This window comes from Trachemys scripta, chromosome 3 (genome assembly GCF_013100865.1).
Source record: "Trachemys scripta elegans isolate TJP31775 chromosome 3, CAS_Tse_1.0, whole genome shotgun sequence".
NCBI classification, from domain to species: domain Eukaryota; kingdom Metazoa; phylum Chordata; order Testudines; family Emydidae; genus Trachemys; species Trachemys scripta.
This window is the reverse complement of record NC_048300.1, coordinates 150,008,182-150,032,188: the sequence shown is the minus strand read 5'-3', so window position 1 is coordinate 150,032,188 and position 24,007 is coordinate 150,008,182. Positions and strand designations below refer to the sequence as shown.

Sequence of the window (24,007 nt, the reverse complement as noted above, 5' to 3'; positions counted from 1 at the left end):
CATGAAAATTAGAAACAAAAGAAAAAATAGGGGCAGATCCTCACCCGGGGTAAAGTGTCATTGCTCCACTGACATCAATAGAGCGATCACAACTGTACAATCTGAGGATTTGCCCCTCTGTCTTAAAGATATTTATTTTTCTGTGAGGAAAATCTTCTTACATCAAAAGCTTTAAAAATGAAATATCCCTCACCTTGAACCTTTTCTTCCAGTCAGTGTCCTAATTTACAACAATTCCTTGCTGGAAAGAATTCATTGTCTTTGGTTAAAAATCCATTTACCCCAAATTAGATTCTGTTCTTAATCACTGGGACTTGTACAAATATGAGAGAGACTGTATACATGAATAAATAACAAGGTGAATAAACAGAAGATGAAGCCTTCTCTTTCCGGTTAGGCATTTGACACAATGCAATTCAGTATTTGGTGATTGGCATTCTTCTTCTCTACCACTGTACCCTTTGACTGGCTTTACTGGTCAAACACATGACGTTAAAAACATGGCAGGATACGCTATTAAAATTGGTATGGAAACATGAAAGACAAAGTGTGCATTCCAAAGGTCTGCATAGACCTACAATGAGGGGTGGGCTGGCTTTCCCTCATATAGTTTATTATTATGCACCACAATTAAAAGATGTAATCAGTTGGGTTAACTATAAATCATACACATGCTGGGTAAACTCAAACAAGACTGGAGCCCGTATATAGCTACTTGTAGCAATTGTTGGGTTTAAAAGAAATGTATGTCACCAAAAAATAAAAAACATTCATCTAGACCACTTTAGCAGCTTTGGATAATTTTTTTAAATGTATCCCCAGGAAATATCAAAGTAACTATTCACTGTAAGAGCTAAGATTATTCAATTTGTACAGCTGTTCCTGGGTCCTAATTTGAAATCATACTAAGAGACAGGTAATAATGTAAATAATATAAAGATCCCGTATTTTCAATATATAGAAGTCAAACATTTTATTGTCAAATTTGGATACAAAATAGCTCTATTTAGACCTTTAAACACAATTGAAGATTTGACCCAGAAGCGAGCTGGAACAAAAGGTTTCATTTCCAAGATATTTTGATTGAAAAAGAAATGGGTAGGAAAACAACCCAGATGAAAGGTGGGAGATGGAGTTGGACAAAGGAATTGATTTAGCTGAATGGGTCTCTGTATGGGAAAGGGCATATACGTCTTCAACTTGTGTAATCACAAAGAATTTTTTATGAATGATTGTATAGATGACATTTGATTCCAGTTAAGTTCCTTATATTTTTGCTACTAGGAATGCACTCTGTTGGAAAGGTTACGTGGAAAGGGGGATATACTTGCACATGTGGTGGTTGTGTCCAGGAATTAGACACTTTTGGGAGGGAATTATTAAAGAGATGCATCTTATAACAAAATGCCAGCTTCTTCTTTGAGTAGATACAGACATGTATTCCACTTAGGTGTGTGCACGCCAGCGAGCTGGAGACTCTTGCCTAGCAGTACCCGTAGAAGGGTGGTGCTCGAGCCTCGTGGCTCTGACCCCTTACTGGCTATATGAGGCATCACTGCCCTGACTCCCCTCAGTTCCTTCTCACTGCCCGTAGCTGGAGTCGGATCTCTGTGTGGTTGCAGACTCACATCATCACGTTTTGTCGTAGCCTAGTTTATTGATGTGACTATGCTCGCTGGAGGGGCTATACTGAGAATGCTCAATCAGGGCAAAATGCGAAGAATAGGGCAGGCAATCCCTAAAACTGGTGGTTTATTCTATAATTAGATTTCACAGACCAGTAACCAAACAGCTTCTGTAATATCTTACTGGTTACCAACAAGCCAAAATACAGTTCCCTTTAAGCAATCCAGACTTTGGCTCCCACGCAGCTAGCCAAGTCTAATATAGTGAGGGTTACTAAAAACCTTATTCACCATATATAAAGTTCTATCAATCCCAAGAGATCAGACACATTATCCACCAAGTTAATGAATATTTCAGACCTCACCCAAGTACTTGCTTACAGCCAATCCTTATTACCTAAATCTAAGATTTATTAATAACAAAGAAAAGAAAGAGATGCTATGGTTAAAGATTATTATACATACAGATATGAAAAGAGTTTGTAGGCCAGTTTCATGGCAGAGATGGTGAGGTGGCTGATGGTGTTGGTGCCTATAGTCCAATAGGCAGTCCATGTGCAGAGTTTGTTCAAATTCTTCCAAGAGAATTGCAAGGATAATCCAGAATAGACCTGAAGACCTCAGTTTTACGGGATTAGACTTTCCCTGTCAAAGTTTAAGCAGATCTGAGATAAAATAGGATCAGGCCAAACTTTCTTTATAGATGAAGCAAGTTGGGGTCACAGCAGGGCCTCCTAGACTGAAAATAGGTAAGGTAAATTGTTGTTTGGAAGCTAATCTGTTTCCTAGGCATACACTGGTAATTTAGTTGCATTCATTAGCATAAGGCAATTAACCATCAAACCGTTCACAGGTAGTTTACTACAAATTTCAAAGAGAAATGAAGACAATGATCTTATTACACCACAAGTTCCATCTAAATGTTAATATCCCCTTTTAATCGCTGAATCAATAGAATATAGTAATGAAACATGATAGATAGGAACAGGAGTTTAGCATCTACAAGCTAGTTAGATCACATTGTTAAATTTCTAACAAGATAGAGGTAAACGCAAATACAATTGGTATATATTCTCTAACAATACAGGCCTACGTTGCCCACTAACTCCAAGGCCACTGATACCCTTCCTATATCAGTGACCTTGTACTCAGTGGGAAGCTCCTCATTCATGGAGATCCTGCTCTTTGTACCACTCGAAGCCAAATCACCTGTCAGGTTGCCGGTGGTGGCTTTGAATCAGCAGCAGCCCAGCCATTCGTGGTCTTCCTCCTCACAGAATTGCTTGAGATCCTTGGTGTACATGCCCTCGGGGCAAAGATGCCACTATGGGGTGCAGCAGCAGCAACAATGTCTCCCACCACATTCCTTCATGCAACCTTTTCCTCCAAAACAATGGGACCAGCCTAGAAAGAGGGATAGATCCCACAAGAGGAAGCAGTTGGGCTCAGGCTTCAGACAGTCCTCATGCCTTCCCTCAACACAGGCCAAGAGCTTGTTTTGACTTCTTTATCCAGAACATTGGTCCTGTTGTTCCTCCATCCCCCTGGGGACAAGCTGGCCCACTTTTACAATGCTTGGGTCTTGATTACCTCTGACAGCTGAGTCAGAGTCACTATTAGATGGGGCTACACAATCCAGTTCCTCGCCATGCCCCATTCTCATCTCCCATCCCCATCCTTCTCCAGGGACCCCTCTCATGAGACACTGCTCATTGAGCAGGTCAGCTCTCTGTTGAAGTTGGGAGTGGTGGGGGAGTTTCTGCCGGAACACTGTTTCCACAGTTTTTACTCCAGGTACTTCCTGATAATGAAATCCCAGGGTAGGATGAGACCTGTTCTCAACCTTCATGGCCTCAACAAATTCATCAGGTTCATGAGATTCCACATGGTCGCTCTATTGCTATCCCTCACCCGTGGTGTCTCAGAATGACTGGTGCGTTGCTCTTGACCTCGAGGACGCTTACTTTCATGTGGTGACTCTGCCATGTCACAGGAAATGTTTGCGTTTTGCAGTAGGAGATTACTTTCAGTAAATGGTATCAAGTATCAGGGGGTAGCCGTGTTAGTCTGTATCTACAAAAACAACAAGGAGTCTGGTGGCACCTTAAAAACTAACAGATTTATTTGGGAATAAGCTTTCGTGAAGTTTTTACCCACGAAAGCTTATGCCCAAATAAATCTGTTAGTCTTTAAGGTGCCACCAGACTCATTGTTGTTCTTTCAGTAAATGATTCTCCTGTTCCGCCTGTTTTATGTCCCCCGAGTCTTCACCAAATACATGGTGGTGGTCATGGCATATCTGAGGAGGAAGGTGTGATGGGTTGGATTACAGAAACCCCCTTGGGGCTGCCAACTGATGTGCCAAGATTACTTCTGCCCCTGCTTTCCTGCCCTGGCAGCTTAGGCCTTCAGTGCTCTGCCTGGTTTGAGCCAGACGTGCTAGCCTGCTGCAAACCCAGACGCAAGGTCTGAACCGTGTCCCCTAACAGCTGTAGGCTTAACTGAAAGCAACTTACTGAAGTGTTCCTGTCTTTAACACTAAGATGGCCAACTCCCAATGGGGTCAAAACCCCAAATAAATCCATTTTACCCTGTATAAAACTTATACAGGGTAAACTCATAAATCGTTCGCCCTCTATAACACTGAGAGAGCAAGATGCTGTCCCTCCCCAGGTATTAATACATATTCTGGGTTAATTAATAAGTAAAAAATGATTTTATTAAATACAGAAAGTAGGATTTAAGTGGTTCCAAGTAGTAACAGACAGAACAAAGTGAATTACCAAGCAAAATAAAATAGAACATGCAAATCTATATCTAAGAAACTGAATACCGATGTAAACCTCATCCAGTAAGTCTCCTTCTAGTCTGGGTCCAGCAATCACTCACACCCCCTGTAGTTAGTGTCCTTTGGTCCAGTTCCTTTCAGGTATCCTTGGGGGTGGAGAGGCTATCTCTTTAGCCAGCTGAAGACAAAATGGAAGGCTCTCCCAGGGGTTTAAATAGACTTTCTCTTGTGGATGGAGACTCCCTCCTCACTCCTATGCAAAGTCCAGCTCCAAGATAGAGTTTTGGAGTCACATGGCAAGCCACATGTCCAGGCATGACTCAATTTTTACCAGCCAAGCCACATTCATGGGAAGGCTCGGATGTGAATTGACATCTTCAAGTTCATTGTTGGCTTAAGTGGTTTTTGACTGGGCACTTAATTTGCACTTTTCTCAAGAAGCTGACCAAATGCTCTACTAGGCTAGTTAAAATCAAGCCAGTACACAGCCAATATACCTAACTTCGAATACAAAAATGATACATGCATACAAATAGCACATACATTCAATAATCTTTACATAGATATGTTACATGGCATATGTAGCCTAAAATATATTCCAGTTATGTCACATATACATTCATAAGCATATTCTATAAAGCCTTATGGGGGGCACCGTCACAGAAGGGAATCCACATTTTCCCCTATCTCAATGACTGACTGGTTGCTGAAGGCAGCTGTGGAGAGGAGGTTCTCACCCATGTTGATAACGCATTGCATTTGCTTGACCGTCTGGAACTCCTCTTAAACACTGCAAAGTCAGCCTTGGCTCCCACTCAAAAAATCGAGTTGATTTAGACTCCACGAGATTGAGAGCGTTCCTGCCGACCGACCGCTTCCAGGCAATTCAACTGCTCTGCCTCAGTCTGCAATCCCAGCCATCCAAAACAGTCTGTGTGTGTCTGGGCCACATGTCCGCTTCCCCTTAGTTGGTTCAGTTCAGCAGGTGTGCCTTCACCCCCTTCAGAGGTGGTTCAGAATGGTTTACTGCCCTGCATTCTCTGGACAGGTTGGTTCACCTTCCTCCACCAGTCCTGGAATCCCCACGCTGGTGCAAGTCTCCAACAATGTGTGCCGAGAAGTTCCCTTTGCTTGGCTCTCTCCAACCAAGTCAGTGGTTATCTACGCTTCCTTTCTGGGTTGGAGGGATGCATCTGGGCTCATTGAGGTTGAAGGGCCTGCGGTTGGAACAGGAAGCCTCACTCCATATCAATGTATTGGAACTTCGGGCCGTGCACAATACATATCATGCCTTCTGAGGCCTCATCAGGCATGCAGTATTTCACATACTCACCAACAATTCCTCTACGATGTACTATGTGAACAAGATGGGAGGAGGGGTACATTCTAAGTTACTCTGCTGGAGGCAATCAACCTGTGGCAATTTTGCACCGAAGAAGACATCGCTCACTCGGTAGCAGTCCATTTGCTGGGGGTGCAAAATTGCCTTGCTGACCACCTCGGTTTTCTCCATAAGCCATGAACGGTTACTGAAGGAGCATGTTCTCCAGGTTGTCTTCACAACACAGGGTATCCCTGTGATTGACCAGTTTGTAAGGAGGGAATACAGGAAGTGTCAACTATTCTGCTCTCCAGGGGATCTTGGCATGGGCTCCTTCTCCAACACCTTCCACTGCAACTGACAGTTGGCCCTTCTGTATGCCTATGTCCCCATTCTGATCATTCCGCAGGTAATCCTCAAGCTCCAGGTGGATTGGGCCAAACTCATTCTCATTGCTCTAGTGTGGCCAAGACAGTGTTGGTTCTCAGACCTCCTTGCTCTGTTGGCTCTGCCACCCATATCACTTCATCTCCATCCTGACCTGCTCACTCAGGACCACGGCCACACCCTAATATTTTACTCTTGTGGAATATATTGAACTGAGTACAGTTTGTCAGACTGAGTAGAACAGAACTACCCGTTACTACCTGTAACTGAAAATCCACTCATTTCATATGTTGGCATCTAGTTTTCTGTAACATGCTATTCTGTTATGTCCAAGTAAAGAGATAGGAACTAGAACTAGGAAAACCTGTTTTTTCTTAATTGCACAACTTTCAAAAGAGAGCATTAGTATATGAATCCAATAATGTGGAGAAAGTGTGAAAAACAGATGCGGGGGAGGATGAAAAATGGAATTGAGAATAGGCAAAGTGAAAAATAAATGCAGAGACACTAGTAAAAGGAGCAAAGATGAGGGAGAGAGAAATGAATCAGGAAAAATAGATACCGTATATATACAGTGTACAGGCCATGCATTTTTGCCAGCCTGGCTCTCAGAAGCTGGGGGAGGTTCTTCCATACGATAACCTAGCATCAGCTTCCCTTTAGCTAGAAAAACATTTTTGAATGGTGAATTAATTCTTGGGGAAAAACATGGATTTAAAATTCGGGAAGAAAGGCTAATGAACTCTAATTAGGTTTGAGGAAACCATCAAATAGTTTGCAAGGTTCTCAAACCTCTAATTCAACAAGATTCACTCCTTCCTAATGCAAGCCATGGCTCTGATCCTGCATCATGATGTGCTAATGCAGACCCGGGAGCACTTGTAGAGATCTGTTGTCCTCAGTGCTACTCTGCACTTGCACTATTTTATGTACTAGTGGATCTCAAGGCAGAAGCAAAATACAGCTGTATTGGCATGGCCTATTTAAAAGACATCCCACCCATTTCTAGGGCAATTCATCTTTGTCAATGAAATGGACTAATCAGTTTCACCTTTTACTATTTGGGGTTCATAGGTAGTTTTATTATACAATCATAGATCATAGTCCCCCTGTTTGGACATTGTACAGACAAGTAACAAAGAAGACAGTCCCTGCCTCAAAGAGCTTAAATTCGACTTGACAGGCAGAACACAACAAAACAAACAAATGGGATTGGAAGGATGAAGATAATTAACAATAAAATAATTTTGGAAAGAACCTGTTTTTAGATATTCTGTCATGAACTAGAACAATACTGCAATTTTTGGGTTGAGACACTTAAGGAATATATAATTCTGAATAAAATGTTTCAGTTGAATATAAAAATTAGCATATTTCTGGTGATTATAAAAACTTTTTTTTTCCTTTTTATAAAACTGAAACATTTAACCTCGATTGGAATGTCCCTTTAAGGCTGCTGTTTCCTAATCACTCCAAATTAGTTTGAGGACTCTGCTATCCTTGCACAAGCATTCTGTAATGTCTATGTTCATGTTTCTGTCAATCACTGAATGATATTGAAAGGCCTACTGATGGATGGAATTCAGGTGACCTCAGTATTACTAGAAACCCTAAAGCAAAGACCAAACTTGAGAAAATGCTATATGATGATAGACTTCTGTCACCTGATGCTAGTTGCATTTGTCTGTCTAAGAATTTATATGACAGAAATTACTACAAGTTCAGAAGTATTTATTTCACTTGCAGATTCACTGCACAGGACTCGTGCATAGGTGCGCTCTATATTGCATGTACTCAGATTATTAATAAGCTATTGTGCATAGTTCTGTTTTGAATCACTGTAATGAAGGTTTTAGATCTGACACAGATTTTGCCAGTGTCATTCACAGAGATTTGTAAATAGTTGGTACTTCTTGCCAATTTAATACATAGTGTCTTAGATACAAGTTTTCCAAACTATTGTTGATGTAGGTTAAAATGTTGAACTACCTTCTAAATCCTTTCACTTCAGGGACATCAAGAATGTGAGTACACAGCATTGACAAATGAGCCTTTTGTGTTCTGACACTTTTGTTCTTTGCTAATATAAAAAAAAAAAAAAACATCACTTAGAAATCCAGTCATAAAATCAGGTAATTGCTTTGTTGTTGTGAACAAAAACAGACATAGAGTGTAAGTACAGACAGGATCAGCTTTTTGTTTTTTATTTTATTTTTATTTATTTTTTAAGCAGTAATACTCACTGGAGTCCAGCCACCACTGAAAATGCAGACCAGTTGATTCTGCTGCTACTCTTTAACCTGCTCTAAGCAGGCACATTCCAGCCCTATTGTTTCAAGAAGGAGCACTAGCTGCTCCCAAGCTGGGGTACCTGTCATCAAGCTTTTATTGGCCATTGGAGCTGACAGGTGTGGGATGAGATGGTGGCAGAAGTGCTGGTATGGCATAAAGGTGCATAGTGGCTGTTGCAAGCTCTAAATGGAGAGAGATTTTATTCTAATGACTCTATGAATTTCTGAATTCCTCAAATCCTCTAATTCTTTCTCACAGGTAAAATACTCTTCGGGAAGAGTCTCATTGGCTGGTTTCACTGGAAATTTTGTGGGAAATAACTTTTTAACCAAAAATCTCATGAGAATCACTCTTCTTGCAGTATATCCATAAGATAACAAAGAATACCAAATTCTCTTGTTCAGATCTAGTCTGTTTTAAACAGATCTCATGGGATCCAGGTGATTTAAAATGGTCTAATTAACCTGCTTCTGCAATTAACTGACTGTGAATGAAACTAATTTTGACAGGACTGTGATTTTTAGTGTACTATCTAGAGGGTGTGTGTGTGTGTGTGTGTGTGTGTGTGTGTGTGTGTGTGTGTGTATATACACACATATAAAATTAGAACGAAAAAGGCAGAAATGTCATTTTTATGTGTAACAATTTCCATCTGTAGAATAGTAAAATATAAAGAATAACATCTTTTACATACCAAGTAATGGATGTCTAAGAAATTATGCCATTTCTAACTAATTTTAGAGCTTTCCCTTTGACAGGAATTTTAAATGCAGAAGGAGGCTTTGCAGGGGATCTGGTGTTACAGCAACATGAATCAAACATAATTGAACCCTAGTTGGCAGGTACAATATATTTATTTAACATAGCAACCTGAATAAAGCTACTGACATGTGAGAGTCTCCTTTCTCATTCGAGCTGGAAGCAGTGTTGTCTGAGTGGGAATTGCTGAGCCAGGGTATGCTGTTAGATTGGACTGGCAGGGTTCCGCTGCAAGGAAATCAGCAGTGTAGTGCAGCTGCTACCACCAATGGATGTTGCTATATGCACTGTTGCAGAGAATTATTCTGTACAAAAAATAAAAGTTGCAAGGGATATAAAGAAGAGATGGTGAGATAATCCAGCTACTTGGGTCTGTGATAAGGTTCTATGAAACCAATGTAAAATGCCTCATCAGTGTATTCCCTCACTGCATTTACAGTTTTCTTATGCCTGTGTTGTTTGGCAGAATGACTGTACTTTAAGACTTTCATATTCTTCAGTCCTCTATATGCTGCAGTGGGATACCGCATGTATGCTTCCTTGACTCTCCTCCCTACTTAAAGCCTGCAATTTTGCATGTTCCACTCCTCTGCAAATTTGAAAGACTTTTTCTAAAGTCAACTTCTAGTCTCTCAGCAAATCCTCTCCTACCTTCCTATCTCTGCAGCCCACTACCAGCTTCTCTATAATCAGGGAATCTCTGAAGGAGCCAAAACTGTAAGACTGTCTTTTTAGCTTCAAGTCTGTAGCACATTCCTCTTATAATTTTGTGTGGAAGAGAAATCTTTCTTAGGTGCACCTTTTAGGCATACAGTAAGCTTCAAACTGTGCTAGGACCCTATCAAAATCAATTCCGTTTGTGAATGAGAGCTGGAAATTATAAATATTTAGTCTTAGCACCAGCTAATAAGGTCAATTTCTTGGAACTGCTGAGGATGTCTGCATCCATTGCAGTCATATACAGCAAGAACCTTTGTTCGAAATGCTTCCATGATTCCTCCATATTATCTCTGAACCTTACTTCTGGTAGTGATTTCAGACCATCCATCATTTTTTCTGTTCTCTGCTAAAATAGTGAACAAGATTATCAATGAGTTCTAACGGAGGTAGTTGTTTTTGTGATATGGACAGGTGTTCAGTGGGACTTATTTCATGTAGTCTGCTGAAAAGGTATCAGATGGTAATAACATTTTGTGAGTGTTGAACGGGGCTGTATTCGACCCAGTAATGTACAGGAGATACTTCCTGGAGCCAGCCTTTTCTCTTTAAACACTAGTACATACACTCCACACAGAGTCAGACCTCAGAGTACCTGTTTCTTTTCGGACTCATGACTCCCTTCAGCTCTGGCTTTCATCTCCTTCGTGTTTTTCAACTTCTTTCAGTCATGTGTAAATAACATTTACAAATTAAAGGCTCTTTTGACTTGATACAGGCAACTTTCTCAAGCAGAGATCAGATTATTTTTAGCAGAAAAAAGATGATGAACACGTTTAGAGAGAACTTGAACTTTGTCTCTGGCTTTCTGTCACAATCGGGGTTGCAGTCTCTTTGACAGGGACAAAGCATGGAAGCAAACTAGTGGTGTGCTTTTCCTTTTTTGGCATATTAGTGTCTACCTGGTGAATAACTTGAATTATCTTAAAAACAGATATTTCACCCATTAAAAATGACATTGCATATGTATGTTTTCTCTTGCAGCAATTTCATTATAAGAGATCCTTTAGTACAAGAAAAATGAAATTCAAAGAAAATCCATGTTCGTCTGCTATTCTACCTATTTCTAATTTCTTTTTTTACTAGTCTCAGCTAAGTTCTGCTATATCTTCACTAAAAGAAGGGAAGGTTCAATTTAATTTAATTTCACCATTTCAGATTTATTTAACAGAAAAAGTGATCATTTATGTGTGGGTATATTGTCCCCAAACTTTCAAATGTGGATGCCTAATGTGGGAGACTGGTGCATGTATCTGACATTTTTTTCATTCTGCATTTACAATAAAAATAAGTATTCCTTTGCAATATATGCAAGGTATTCAATGTAAAAGATTAGGAAAAAAGATATAGACAAACAATAAATACATAAAAGTTGGCATCCTTCATATATATCCCTACTACTCCCTATGCGCCCTTCTTTCTGAGTCCACGACAAGTCAATCTTTGCCTTTCCCAGATCTGCCCTCATAACTTCTGCTTTCACAGGTAACTAACTTGCTGAAACCGTTTCACTATCTTCATGCTCTCAGCACAATGTTCCAAAAAAAAAAAAAAAAAAGGAAACCACGTCTCACTCTAGAATGAACAAGTTAAATAAAATCAAAGAAATGCCTCTTTTCCAAACCGTTTTTGCTGCATATACATTCCTATGTCTTCATCCTTATCTCACTTTTCATTCTTGACCTCTGACCTCCATGCACTTCTATGTCTTAAGGAGATAACATATCAAATTGAGCAGTGTCTTACATTACTGTATAATGAACACATAAAACTATTACCACTATACACTTTCTTAATTTCTAAGGTTTGCAAAATGCTTGGACTGAAACTACTTTAAGCATTTAGTGATGGGTTTTGTAACAAAGTTTAAACTTAGATCTGGTTCCATTGAAAGATTTGTTATAGTTCAATAAAGTTTCAAATAAATTTGGACTAATTCATGGTTTTGCATTAAGAATTGGACAAAATTTGTGATTTCATGCTGGTTAAGCAGAAACCAGGTGAAGTCCAGTATTTTCACTGATTTGCAATTAGGTTTCCAATTTAAAATGAAACTTGGAATACAACCTTCATAGATCGAATCATGGAAAAACATTCACATGAACTCCTGAAAAGCAAAAGAACAGATTTCTCAATACAAAAATAAAAAGCATTCATACAGTACACACTCACCACAAAGGACTAAACCTCACACCCCAGGATATTTCAGAAGTTTAGTATAGCCAAAAACTGCCACTGAACTTGCACATATAGTTCAGTAACATTGATAAAGTAATGGTTTTTTTAGTCTAAAAACACAGAAGCAACAGATACCAACATAATCAAGGCCTGATAATCACATTACATAGTCACAAATATAGAATGTGACAGTGTTTCTGTAGAAGTACTATAGAACTATATGCAGCAAGTTTCAGCCTTTGCAGAAAAGGCACTGCAGTCCATTGAGTAGTGCAAATATTAGATATTGCTTTAACCATCTGCAAAACATTTTTAGTGACTAAATAACAATAGCAATAGCCTGCCAAAGCCATGGAAAGTATTGGTGCCTAAAAAAATACAGCCCAACACATTCTGTGAAACCAATGTTCTTTGTTTTTGTCAACCGCTGACAGAAATAAATTGGTTTTTAGTTTTCCTTAGGAGATCAGCCCTGGGGGAAAAAACGCCCCCAAGTCTGTTCCTTTTACAGCAAAATCCTAACTCAACAATAACACAAAGGTGTTATAAACAGAAATCAAACTTCAAATTAAAAAATGTGGGCCACATCTTGACTCTGCTACATGGAAGTAAGGGGAATGTTAGCCCACTGCAGCCTTTGCTTTCTCCACAATTGTCACGCTACCATCCCGCTCTGGGACATAAGGGGAGGCACTTTCTCTCCCAGTTACACTTCCTAGTATTCCAATCACTATGTATGCCAGTACTGTAAGGTGTCTTTGAGATCACCACAGAGTCAGGCTCAGCAGTTGTATATAGCTGTTTCTGAGTGGCAGTTTCTTTGTCGTAGGATTTCATTTTTCCTCTGGAGCTTCAGCGCTTGACTGGATTGTGAACATATTTAGGGCTCTGAGAAGAAACCTGAATCAGGATCTGGCCCTGTTTATTAATGTAAATATGAAGCGCCTTACCACCTTTTGCATATAGTACATAGTCTAGAAAAGAGGAGAAACCACAGTTATACCTTCTTTTTTCCCTGTTTACCTTAAACTATAAATATGATATTAATATCCAGACTAATCAGAGTGTATTGTACTTTTCATCCAGTCTCACTTCTCGCAACAAGAGACAAACAGCTAGTTCTCTTTTTCTCATGGTCAGCAGAAATGTTGGAGTTCTACATTCCTGGAACACTTTATGGAGCCACATCTTGTTACCATCAGTTATTAAATCACTATAATAATGTCTTTCTTTGTTAGCATTCTTTTGATGGCTAATGACTTACTGGAAGTAGCTGTTATCTCAACTTCCAAAAATGCCCAAGAAAACCCAATGACTTACATAATTGTATTTAGTTGTTTTGTTTTTGAAATTAGTATTGTGCTTGTTAAAAGTGTTGATTGACAACCCAGGAAACTAACATCCTTCCTTTGTCAATGGAACAGATGTGTCATGTATAGCAGTAGTATAGGCTTCCCCACACTGCCCCTCTCTTGTGCTTCAACCCTGTTCTTGAGAGGATAGTTAATTCTTCAATTTAATTCTGCTTAGACCTCCAACAAAAGTGTTCTGGCAAATAGTGTCATTTGTAATGGTAATTTCTGTTTATGGGGTATTTGTCCAATAGGGTCTAGACTGAGATCACCTGACAGTTCATTTAATGGATGGTAACAAGTTTCGGTTACTAACAAGTAGGGCTGAATTTGGTAGAGGTACAAGAGTCTATATTCTGTTACCTTTTTCTGAACTAACAATTTCTTCTTAAGAAGAAGTAAATTTCGAGCAGGAGTGCACAACTTATATTTACAGTAACTCCAGAAAACAATTCTGAAAAGTTCCTTTTATCTCATCAGCTGATGTTGCAGTAATTTACAAGGAAGGTAATGTCTGTTGGTTGCCTTGAAAAATATCTATTATATTATATCTATTATATCTACCCATTAAAGAGTAGATTTTTTTTCTTTGTTCAAACAAATTCTCTCAGAATGAGGCATGCCCAATATAAAATTTGAAACAATTGCAATTGAACATGAAATGCATTTATTTGGAATATTTATTTGAAGTACAACTAATGCACATCAGCACAGTCATTTGCTATTTAACATGTGATTTATTCACATTCACAAAAGAAAGTTAAAATACTATTACAGATTTTGGTACCATAGCCTTGGGGCCAAATTCAGCCATCAGGTAAACATTCGCAATTTCCTTTAAAGCCAATGGAAAGTGAACCCACTTATCTGAGGGATAAGATCGGCAGCCCAGCCCCGTTCGTTCCCCTGCGGGACGGGGGAGCTGGGGCCTGCTGCCCCCACTCCGGGGCCGCCGTGGGATAGCACCAGCTGGGCAGCAGCCCAGACGCGACTGGCCAGGGGCTGGGTGCAGCGTGCGCGCTGCTGGGTTCCCGCAGCAGGCCCTGGCTCGGGGGGTTCGGGGGCGCCAGAGCCGCAGCCGCCAAGCACCATGGCCGCTTCCTCCCCCGCGGCAGTGGGAGCTGCAGCAGCGGCTGCTCCCGAGTCCCGCTGCCCAGGGGGGAGAACAACAGCCGCCGCCCGGCCCCGCACCCCCTCCTCTCCCAACCACCCAACTGAGTCCTGCCTGCTCGGGGCCAGGCCGGACTCTTACCCCGGCCCCGCGCTCCCTCTGAGTCTCCCGGGCCTCCCTCCAGCGCTTGCGGAGGAAGGGGGGTTTTTTTTTGGCCACGCCCCCCTCCCCCTCCCCCCGCGTCACCCTCCTCTCCTTCCCCCGCGTCCCAATATTTGACTTGGGTGATCTGGTCACCCTACTTGTAATGTAATACCACATTAAAGTTTTTGAAAGTTCAGAGTATTTTAGAATGCATACTACTAACTCAACAGAGTTCAAGCTATTATAGTCTGTATAAATATGTATCAATGGACATTTTTAAAATGGATATTACCATGAAAAACATTTAGGGCTGTCAAGTGATTAAAAAAATTAATTGCTGATAACTTATTTGTCAAATTTTAACCTTGGAATTGTTATTGCTTAGTAATAAACCCATATAAATCTTTTTCTTATGGAAAGGTTAAAAAAAAAGTGAGTGACTCTTCTCTATGTCAACATAAATAGAAGTATTGTTTAGAAAAGCGAATGCAACAAAATATTTACTATAGAGATTTGCAAAGAAAAAGTTAAAATGGGGCTATTTAAAATGTATGTTTTACTGACAAGAAAGCAAATTGTTAGGCTGTGGCTAGCCCAGTGTAGTTTGACCGGGAGCAGAGGGTATTCTTAGTCTTGGTCATTGTCTCCTTGTACTCAAGTATGGAGAGCATCTATAGCCAACAGCAATGTTAAACTGCTCCAAGGGATGAGGTTGTGTCACTACCCTCCTTTCATCCTGGCCAGTGGCATAGGGGGAAGCATATCTTGCACCCTTTTAAAGGTATATCAGTTGCTGCTGCTTTTCTGGGATACCACTGTCCCAGCAGTGCCAGAGGCATTCTGGCTCAGTCAGTGAGAATGTCATTGGGATGGAGGGCCTTCACAACCCCACCCCTGCATGATTCTGACTATAAAAGCCAGAAGAGAGCCCTAAGGGCTGTTTTCAGCCCAATGTTTCAATTTGATAAATTCATACCATCTGCAGGGAAAATTAGTGAATATTTGCTATAGCTGGATTCAATTTATTAGGAGTTATGAAGAAAGAGTCATGAGGAAGATAAATTAATCTTCAGATACAGCACACCACCACAAATACGTCTGTAATAAAGCATATAAGATTATTATATGCAAAACTAGCTTTAACTAGCTTTTAAAGATGTAAAATAATTCACTCTAAAATCAGGAATTTCCAAAAGTCAATGTTTATGCCTCAGCACTAAGTAATGTTGCATAGCCTGCATATTTTAAAGAATAGATTGGATAATATAAAGAGAAATATGTTAAGATTTTTATTTAACAAGGAAATCAGAAATAGAAAATAAGTAATGTTGACAAGGTAACGCTGCAGAACAAACCTTAATTTTTGGCGTTTCCTGACATGTTTTTTGATCTCTTAATTTTGTATTAATTATAGATTTTGTGTGTAATTTAAAGGTGGGAAAAAAGAAAAATTGGAGGGAGGAGGGAAAGGCAGGAAAACATGCTTCTAAATTGAAACATCACCATAACTGGTTCATCTTAAACTCAGGCAGCGTTACCTGAGGCATCCATAACAAACACCTCCTTAACTGACGGAGTCTTTGGTGAACATATTGTTGACATAAACTTCTTTTAACTGAATCATCCGTAACAAATACATCTTTACTTTAAGGAATCCTTATCGCTGTCCTTAACTGAATCATCTTTAACGAACAGTCCCTAAAATGTAGCAGAAAAATGAGAGATTTTTTTAACAAGCTTACATGAAAATACCAACTTTAAATGTTTAAATTATAAAAAATACTGTAAACAATTTGTTTAGTTTTGGGTTATTTTCCCTTCCGCGGGACAGACTGTAAAAACAAGCCAAGGTTGATATTTTCAGCTTCAGTTGCTTTATGTAAGCAGAAAATTCTCACTGGGAACATCTGAGGAAATGTAGATCTCTTCATGCTAACACACCCAAAAACCAGCAAGCTAAATTTTGCTCAAACTCTCTCTCTCTTTCTCTCTTTTTTTTTTTTAAACATCTATTTTGGGTTGGGACCAAGGTTGGAAAAAACCATAAAAAGGATCTGTGAGAGTAATGGCTAATTGATTAAGTGGAGTTTAGAATAAAAGTTAAAACTGAGGCTTAACTATAGCAGTTGCTATGGGAGACTTCAATAATATTTTAAATGCAATGGAAAATTGGAGTTGGTAGTTGATACTCTCTTTTTGACAACTTCTTGTGGAGGCAGAGAGCAAACTCCTGGCCCTATGGGAGTGTTCTCACTGACTTCAGTAGGGCCAGGATTTCACACACGTATCTTCAGCTATACTGAAGCAACTCCACTGCTTAGTTGTGTGAGTGTAATTGAAAGCAGAATTCAATCCAGGAAATACAATCTCTGCACATAATTCAATATTGTAATGTTGGATTAGTTTTAATTAACAAATAAGGCACACAGTACTTCCAGCATTGTAATGCTATTTTGCAAGTATTCACAAATTAACTTTAATTGTCCCATCTGAAGATGTTTTGAGCAGGCAGGAACATTGGACTTAAAATAGCTTTTAACACTTTTTTTGTGTGCAAACCTAAAATGTATCCAGCAATGTGGACTATTTAAAACTCTTACCACACTTTACTGAATGTTAAATTCTGCAGATTGGCTACATTTTAAGATAAGTCATGAAGTATATAATGTATATTATAATGTCAGGAATGAGCAAGATAACTTGGCTTAATTTACATAGGAGTAAGTGATGAGAATCAGAACTCTGTTTTATAGGAATTCTTGCTTTGCAGAAGGAAGAGAGAAACAATCCACAGAATAATGTTTGTCATATGTTTGAGAATGAAAGTAATTTAATCTACTGAAAATTCAATATAAATTCACATGAAAATCATACAGTGTGGCAGACTGACTTAGGTTCTTTGGATGCAGAAGGGATCCTGGCCTGTCTGCTAAATGATCTTTGCTTTTGTCTAAACAACCAATGAGCATTTTGAAGTCTGACATCTTTTGAATCATGGAAACTGGAATATTTGTATCTCTCACCTGCACCCAGCAGACACAATCACCACACTACCACCTCTTTGCAGCCTGCGCCACTCATCAGCATTTAAAATGATTGCCTGCCTGCAGTAGGGAGGAGAAGTGTTTTCTAAGGCATAGCACAGGGATCGGCAACCTTTTGCACGCAGCTCGCCAAGGTAAGCACCCTGGCGGCCGGGCCGGTTTGTTTACCTGCCGCGTCCGCAGGTTCAGCTGATCAAGGCTCCACTGGCTGCGGTTCACCATCTCAGGCCAATGGGAGCGGCGGGAAGCGGCGTGGGCAGAGGGATGTGCTAGTCGCTGCTTCCCGCCGCCCCCATTGGCCTGGAGCGGCGAACCGCGGCCAGTGGGAGTTGCAATTGGCCGAACCTGCGGATGCGGCAGGTAAACAAACCGGCCCGGCCTACCCCCCAAGGGGGCTTACCCTGGCAGGCCGTGTGCAAAAGGTTGTCGATCCCTGGCATAGCAGATCATCTTGGCTTGTGACCCAGCTTTTTCATCCAGGCTATATGGGTGGTCTTAATTTGGATTAGACAATCTGAGGATGTATGTTATTTCTGCCAATGCAGAATGAAATCTGGAAAGGTATACTGTACTCAGGCTTGTATAGACTTCATTGGATTCACAGAGTAACATCACCGTTGAAGCAGCACTGCACATGTTCATCCCATTTTCCATGTATATAAAATACGTAAACAAATAAAGATAAACCATAAAAGGAAAAATATTTCCTGATATTCAAGTGATATTTTTAAATCTCCTAGAAATATATTAGAAAATGAAATCTTAAAATAATTCAACTACAGTAATGAGATGTTGTTGTAAATATTTTATTGTACTTTTGGAAATTCTGGCAAACTGTAACAATAATTTGACTATTGTGAGTTGAAAAACGGGAAACCAGCATTAAATTTCCAAGGTGTCAGAATGATACAGAACAATAGAAATCTAAAAGAATTGTTCTTATTTTATTCAGTTTCTTCTGAAGTCTTACTTAAGATATTTAAAAACAATATTCATTTTGGGGCTTTGCTTACATTTTAAGCTGTCTGTCAAGGAATATTATGCTCTTGAACATAAGTCCAGAGACAAAACAGAGCTTAGCTAATAGCTAAAATGTACTACCAACATTTTAAACAAGGATTTTTAAAATTTCTAGAATGGCCTGCTGGCATTAGTTTCCCTCCCTTCCTCCATCCTGCCCCCCTTCCCCCCAATAAATAAATAAACATGAATTCATGAAAGTCTGGTTTGAATTGCAGCTTTGACCAAATATAAAAGTATAGTATACTCTAGACAGTATTTGGTCCTGCCATGTAGGCAGGGGACTGGACTCGATGACTTCTCAAGGTCCCTTCCAGTCCTAGAATCTATGAATCTATAGGGATGCTTAAGGAAAAGCTTTCAATGGATTTTTAAGCTAATATATAATATTGTTTGTTATGAACTAGATGGACAAAAGTTAAAACAAAGAACTACCTAGAAGCTTCTAGTGTGGGGGGGTCCATTAAATATACAGCCCTGTTGATGCTAATTTACTGGTAGGCTTCAGTTGTTTAAGAAAGCTCATATCAACTCATTTTGCAAAAATTATCTTCTATTATTAGATGAAATGCCTTCTGTTATTGCCACTGGAGGAATAGCTTTGAATGAGGGTTGTGTCACAAATGGAATTAGTTGAACTCAGTTCTATAGCATTTAGCTAACAGAATTATGAAGATTATACTGACATAATGAATAGGCTTTGGTCAGACCAGTGTAGTCCCCTTGCGATGACTGAGATTCAGTGCACTGCTGTTCTCTTTCTTTGGTTGACATGAAGGATTTGATCTTCAGTACAGCCTGTCCCCATGGTTTTGTGGGAATTATTCTTATTACTTGAAAAGCTCAGTCTAGCTGCATTTACTGAGCAGTTTAGCTTTGTTGGTTCTGGAAACGGATCTCTGATTAATTAGGCTGCTTAAGCAGAAATCTCTGTCACTCCTGATGGAACCTGTATTAAGGAGAATGGAGTGGTAGACGAGTTTGTAAAGAACTGAATCTCTTTTGTCTAACTTTAAAATAATATTTTATTGTGTAATTAAGAGTTCATATGGGAATATGTGAACTAGCCTATATCCTTCTAGTCAACAGAATCCTTCATGCTCCATTTTCCTTTCCATTCTCAAAATAAAGATATTTCTGTGAGTGTTGTACTTAAAATAAATATTTTAAAGATGTGAACTGTTTTTTTAGGTGAAATCGAAGAGCCATACAGCATTGCGGATTAAAGGCAAAGAAACCCTAAAAGCATCTAGTAATTTGTAGGACATTTCTCTCATACAGCGATATAAAACATGAACTCAGAATAGTCATTCCTAAGAACCATTTTCTTTCCCAATATGTTAAATTATAGGAAAATTTTATGTTGTTACATGCAGGTTAATTGTGTTACTGCAAAGAGTTACATTACCAACATTGTGGACATTACTCTCAATGGGAAGTATTCTAGGGAAAGTGGGAGCATTCCTGTTTGTTTAATATCTATATTATGGTAACATCCAGATGCCTCTATCAGGATAGTGCCCCTATTGTGCCAAACATTATACAACTACGTGTGAAAACACCACCCCTGTCCTGAAGAACATATACTTTAAGAAAGAGTAAAACATGCCTTTTTTACATCACCAGTATTTGTTAGACTTATAGAAATAAGTGGAAGTCTAATAAACTGTTCACATTTATTTTAAATTGATTAGCTATCCTATGGTTATCCATGGAAAATAAAATGTTATGCTAAAAAGAATATAATCCCAATCTTTGGTCTTAAATTAAACTCCAGATTATGTTCCAGTAACAGATTCAAATCAACATGTGGAGTTCATTTCCTATTGGAACTTACAATATAAATATTTAAGACCACATGTAGTGCTAGTGATAATTGTCGTGGCAGGCCATTCTGACAGGGATATGAGGAGTGATTGTAAATACTTATTCTCCATCTAAATGTAACTTTCTACTTTTTAAATTGTTTCTTGGCACACAGTTAACAAATATTAAATTGAAATAATAAACCAGAATTTTCACATGTGGTGGAGGAGGAAGTAAATTATTTCAGTCATATAGGAACTTTCTTATACATTTCTTAGTCAAACTCAGTATCAGAATACACTATTTCAGCTGGCAGAGAGAGAGACAGTCCCCAGACCTCTAACAGATGACTCTCTAATGGAGTAATTTTGTCTGTTTCTATTAAACATCCATCCATCCACATTTTTTGAGTGCAACATTGCAAACATGAATACTTACATGGTGTTCAATGCCTCTTGCGAAGTACTGAGCCCAGATACTTGGCATCTTGTGTGGTGGTCAGGCTCTTAATTTGGATGAAACGCCTCTTGAAGTGTCAGGACTAGTTTTCCTATGCTGTCAGCAATAGATATATTGTACTGTATATAGAGCACAGTAATGAATATGATGATGTTTTTCCCATAATACAGTTTTCCAGCTGAAAATGATTTTTGTTGATAAAACTAAAATGTATACTCCTCCTAGGGTGAGAAGGGAGATCAAGGAGAACCGGGACCTGAAGGCATGCATGGAAGAGATGTAAGTTGACTGATAACAGCAGTCTATCATTTATAACCGTTTAATGTTTACATATAAATAGCTTACATTATAAATTATATCTTCCAATGGAAAGCAGAAGACAGAATTTAGAGTTTAGAGAAATTAGTTCAGAGAATACACATGCTGCGTTGAAAAGTAACAATGGATTTCCTCTATAACTCTTTGACTGTCTTCCGTTCTAAAACTTTCTTGATTAACTGATAAAAAAGGAGAGAGAGAGATTATTGTCTAAAATGCCCAAAAGAGTCATCATTCATGTTAGGTTTTAATCTGACTGATTTGAATGAGGTTAAACATAAAATGAAACAGTATAATGTAATGTAACAGTAGAAAATGTTACTTACACAGAAACAATGAGTGTCTAGTAAAGCAGTAAAAATAACTACTATACTTTAGGAAAAGAGAGAGAAGGGGTTTTGAAAGTCTGTAAAGCTTGGGAGCTAAACTGGGGAAGAAAATTTCAGGAGCAGGACTAGGAAACATTTGTGTGAGGTTTGAGATCAGATAATGGGGGAGTCAGAGGTCAGGGAGCACCTAAGAATTACTGCTCAGGTGCCATGAAGGAAAATGGAACAAGTTTGTAGGTTGGAAATGAGCCCTGGGGATGTGTATGTGTTTACTGTTCATTTGTTTTGGATTTTTTTGTGGGGGAGAGGGATCTTTTGTAGCCAAGGATAAGCTGATGCTGAATCCCTGATGTCTGAGAAGGAAAAAGGGTTTGCTGACTAGGGTCAAAGGTGACTATAGGGCAAAGGAGTTTTGTATTTGGAATAGTGTGCAGCAGTTAATCCAGATTTCTGTTGCACCAGAAGTTTCCCCAGCACTTAACATTTCATAGGGACATGCCAAGGCACTTGATTATGTGGGCAGCCTCTTAGATGTCTCCCACATTGCTGCACAAAGCAAGATGGTTTTAGGACCTGTCCCCAACCCCATGCATCCTCTTCAGGAGTATCATCATGTCGCTTTTACAAGCCAAGTCTGTGTTTTGCTGGAAGTCTGGGATCTCCATGGGGAAAGCAGCAGGCCTGCTTTAATCCATCATTGCCAGTCTGCATGATACCACAAAGACTTAAAACATGTTCAGGTAAAGGGAGAAAAATTCCTTCAGCATGGGATCTCTTGCAGAAAACCAGTATCTGTCATCTGAACCTTCCTCACTTCTTCCCTGCACCCCCTTCTCCCTTGGACTGTGATACCCCTTGAGAAGCTGCTCAGGTGAAGGGCATAATACTGGCACCCTTTCCCCTTAGTGAGTCCTACTTCTGCCTGAAAAGAAAGGAAAAGGGGAGCAGGCAGAAAATCTTGATTTCTTTTTTCATCCCCAGCTAAGTCCCAAAATGATGACTCAGAAGGTTTTAACAGCAAGACTACAACAAATTATTTATTTTGCCCTCTTAGGTCCCCTTTGTGACCTTCTAGGCTAGGGTCAACCTAGGTTAGGTCCTGATTCTGCAAGGTATAAATTCTGCAAATGTAGAGAGCTTGTAATGGGTGTTGATGCCACTCAGCACCTCACAGAAAGCTGTCAAGTACATTGGAGGAGCTGAACCTGAATGTATAGATTCTGTTGAAAACTAGAAACATTATCAGGATCAGATCTGGAAGGAGATCTGTTAGTGAAACACTTGGCCAATGGTGTATGCTGTGTTTGCTAATAACTGTGAACAATGGGTATCATTAATTGCATTGAAGCCTGACAAGCAGTTTATAGCTTTTTAAACATGCTTCCCATTTATGACACTTCATTGCAATTGGCTTTTTTATATAGTGTATATTCTTTACAGAAAAGTTTTTTTTCTTATATTAGGGAGCTATATTTTTACACCAGAATCCAGTTTTTCTGCAGCCCACAATTCTTGATGTCTGGGCTGCTCTTGTCTCTCTGGAACTCATGGAGGCAGAACACCCCCCTCCTTGCTTGCTTCCAGTTTCTCTGCCTCCGTGGCAGCATGTGGATGCTGGTTTTTACAGCTCCCACCTTCACATCTGCCAAAGGGGGGCTTTTTTTGAATTAGGAGCAGTGGTGAGCAGTGATCTCTCTCCTGCCTTAGGTCAATTTTTTAGCCAGCTGTTACACCCATCAAAGCCTCCTTGCTGGCTCCTCCTTCCCAAGTATGGTAGAGCAGCCTAAAAAGCACCAAATGAAAGCCAAATGGTGCTCCATCATGAGACTGCCTTCCTAGGCTTGAGTGAGTTATGCCCTGCCTGCACCCAGCCTTCCATCTCTAACTCTGTTTGGTGCTGGGGCTATGGGTCAGATAGGACAGTGGATTCCCTTACTCACCAGAGCAACATGACTCTGACATGGGAAAAATGGACCAGGAGTCTAGGGGCAGAGCAGGGAAAGGATCAAAGAATAGGAGCATCCCTGTCAGCTAACTCAGGGTTAAGTCCTAAGGAGCCGCTGAAGAAGAGAGAGGGCAGACATTGTGGGATCACGAACTCTCCATCCCTCCCTGCCCCCCAGGGAGAGTGCCCTGGAAAAAGAAGCAGGGCTCATAAGCAGCCCCTCTTCTTCCCAATCTGGTCAGGAGGGCTCTGGAAGCATTCCCCCACCCCAAGTTGAATGGGACCATGTAGGTGGACTCAGAAAGAGATCTTGTGAGAGGACTTCAGGCCCTCAGCAAGGCTAGCTGTGGAGGCACATACACTCTCTAAGCAAGCTAAAAAGATTTTAAAAAATCAAGGGAAGTGACAAAGG

The 24,007-nt window shown here is 39.8% G+C and overlaps 1 protein-coding gene across 1 annotated transcript in view; it reads left to right on the top strand.

Moving 5' to 3' along the window:
- The window catches only part of COL19A1 (collagen type XIX alpha 1 chain), a 311,359-nt gene that overhangs the window by 102,557 nt on the left and 184,795 nt on the right, over positions 1 to 24,007 (top strand). Inside the window, exon 13 of the mRNA XM_034766226.1 lies at positions 21,229 to 21,282. Within this exon, the coding sequence (XP_034622117.1) occupies positions 21,229 to 21,282 (54 nt within the window). The remainder of the gene's footprint in view (positions 1 to 21,228; positions 21,283 to 24,007) is intronic.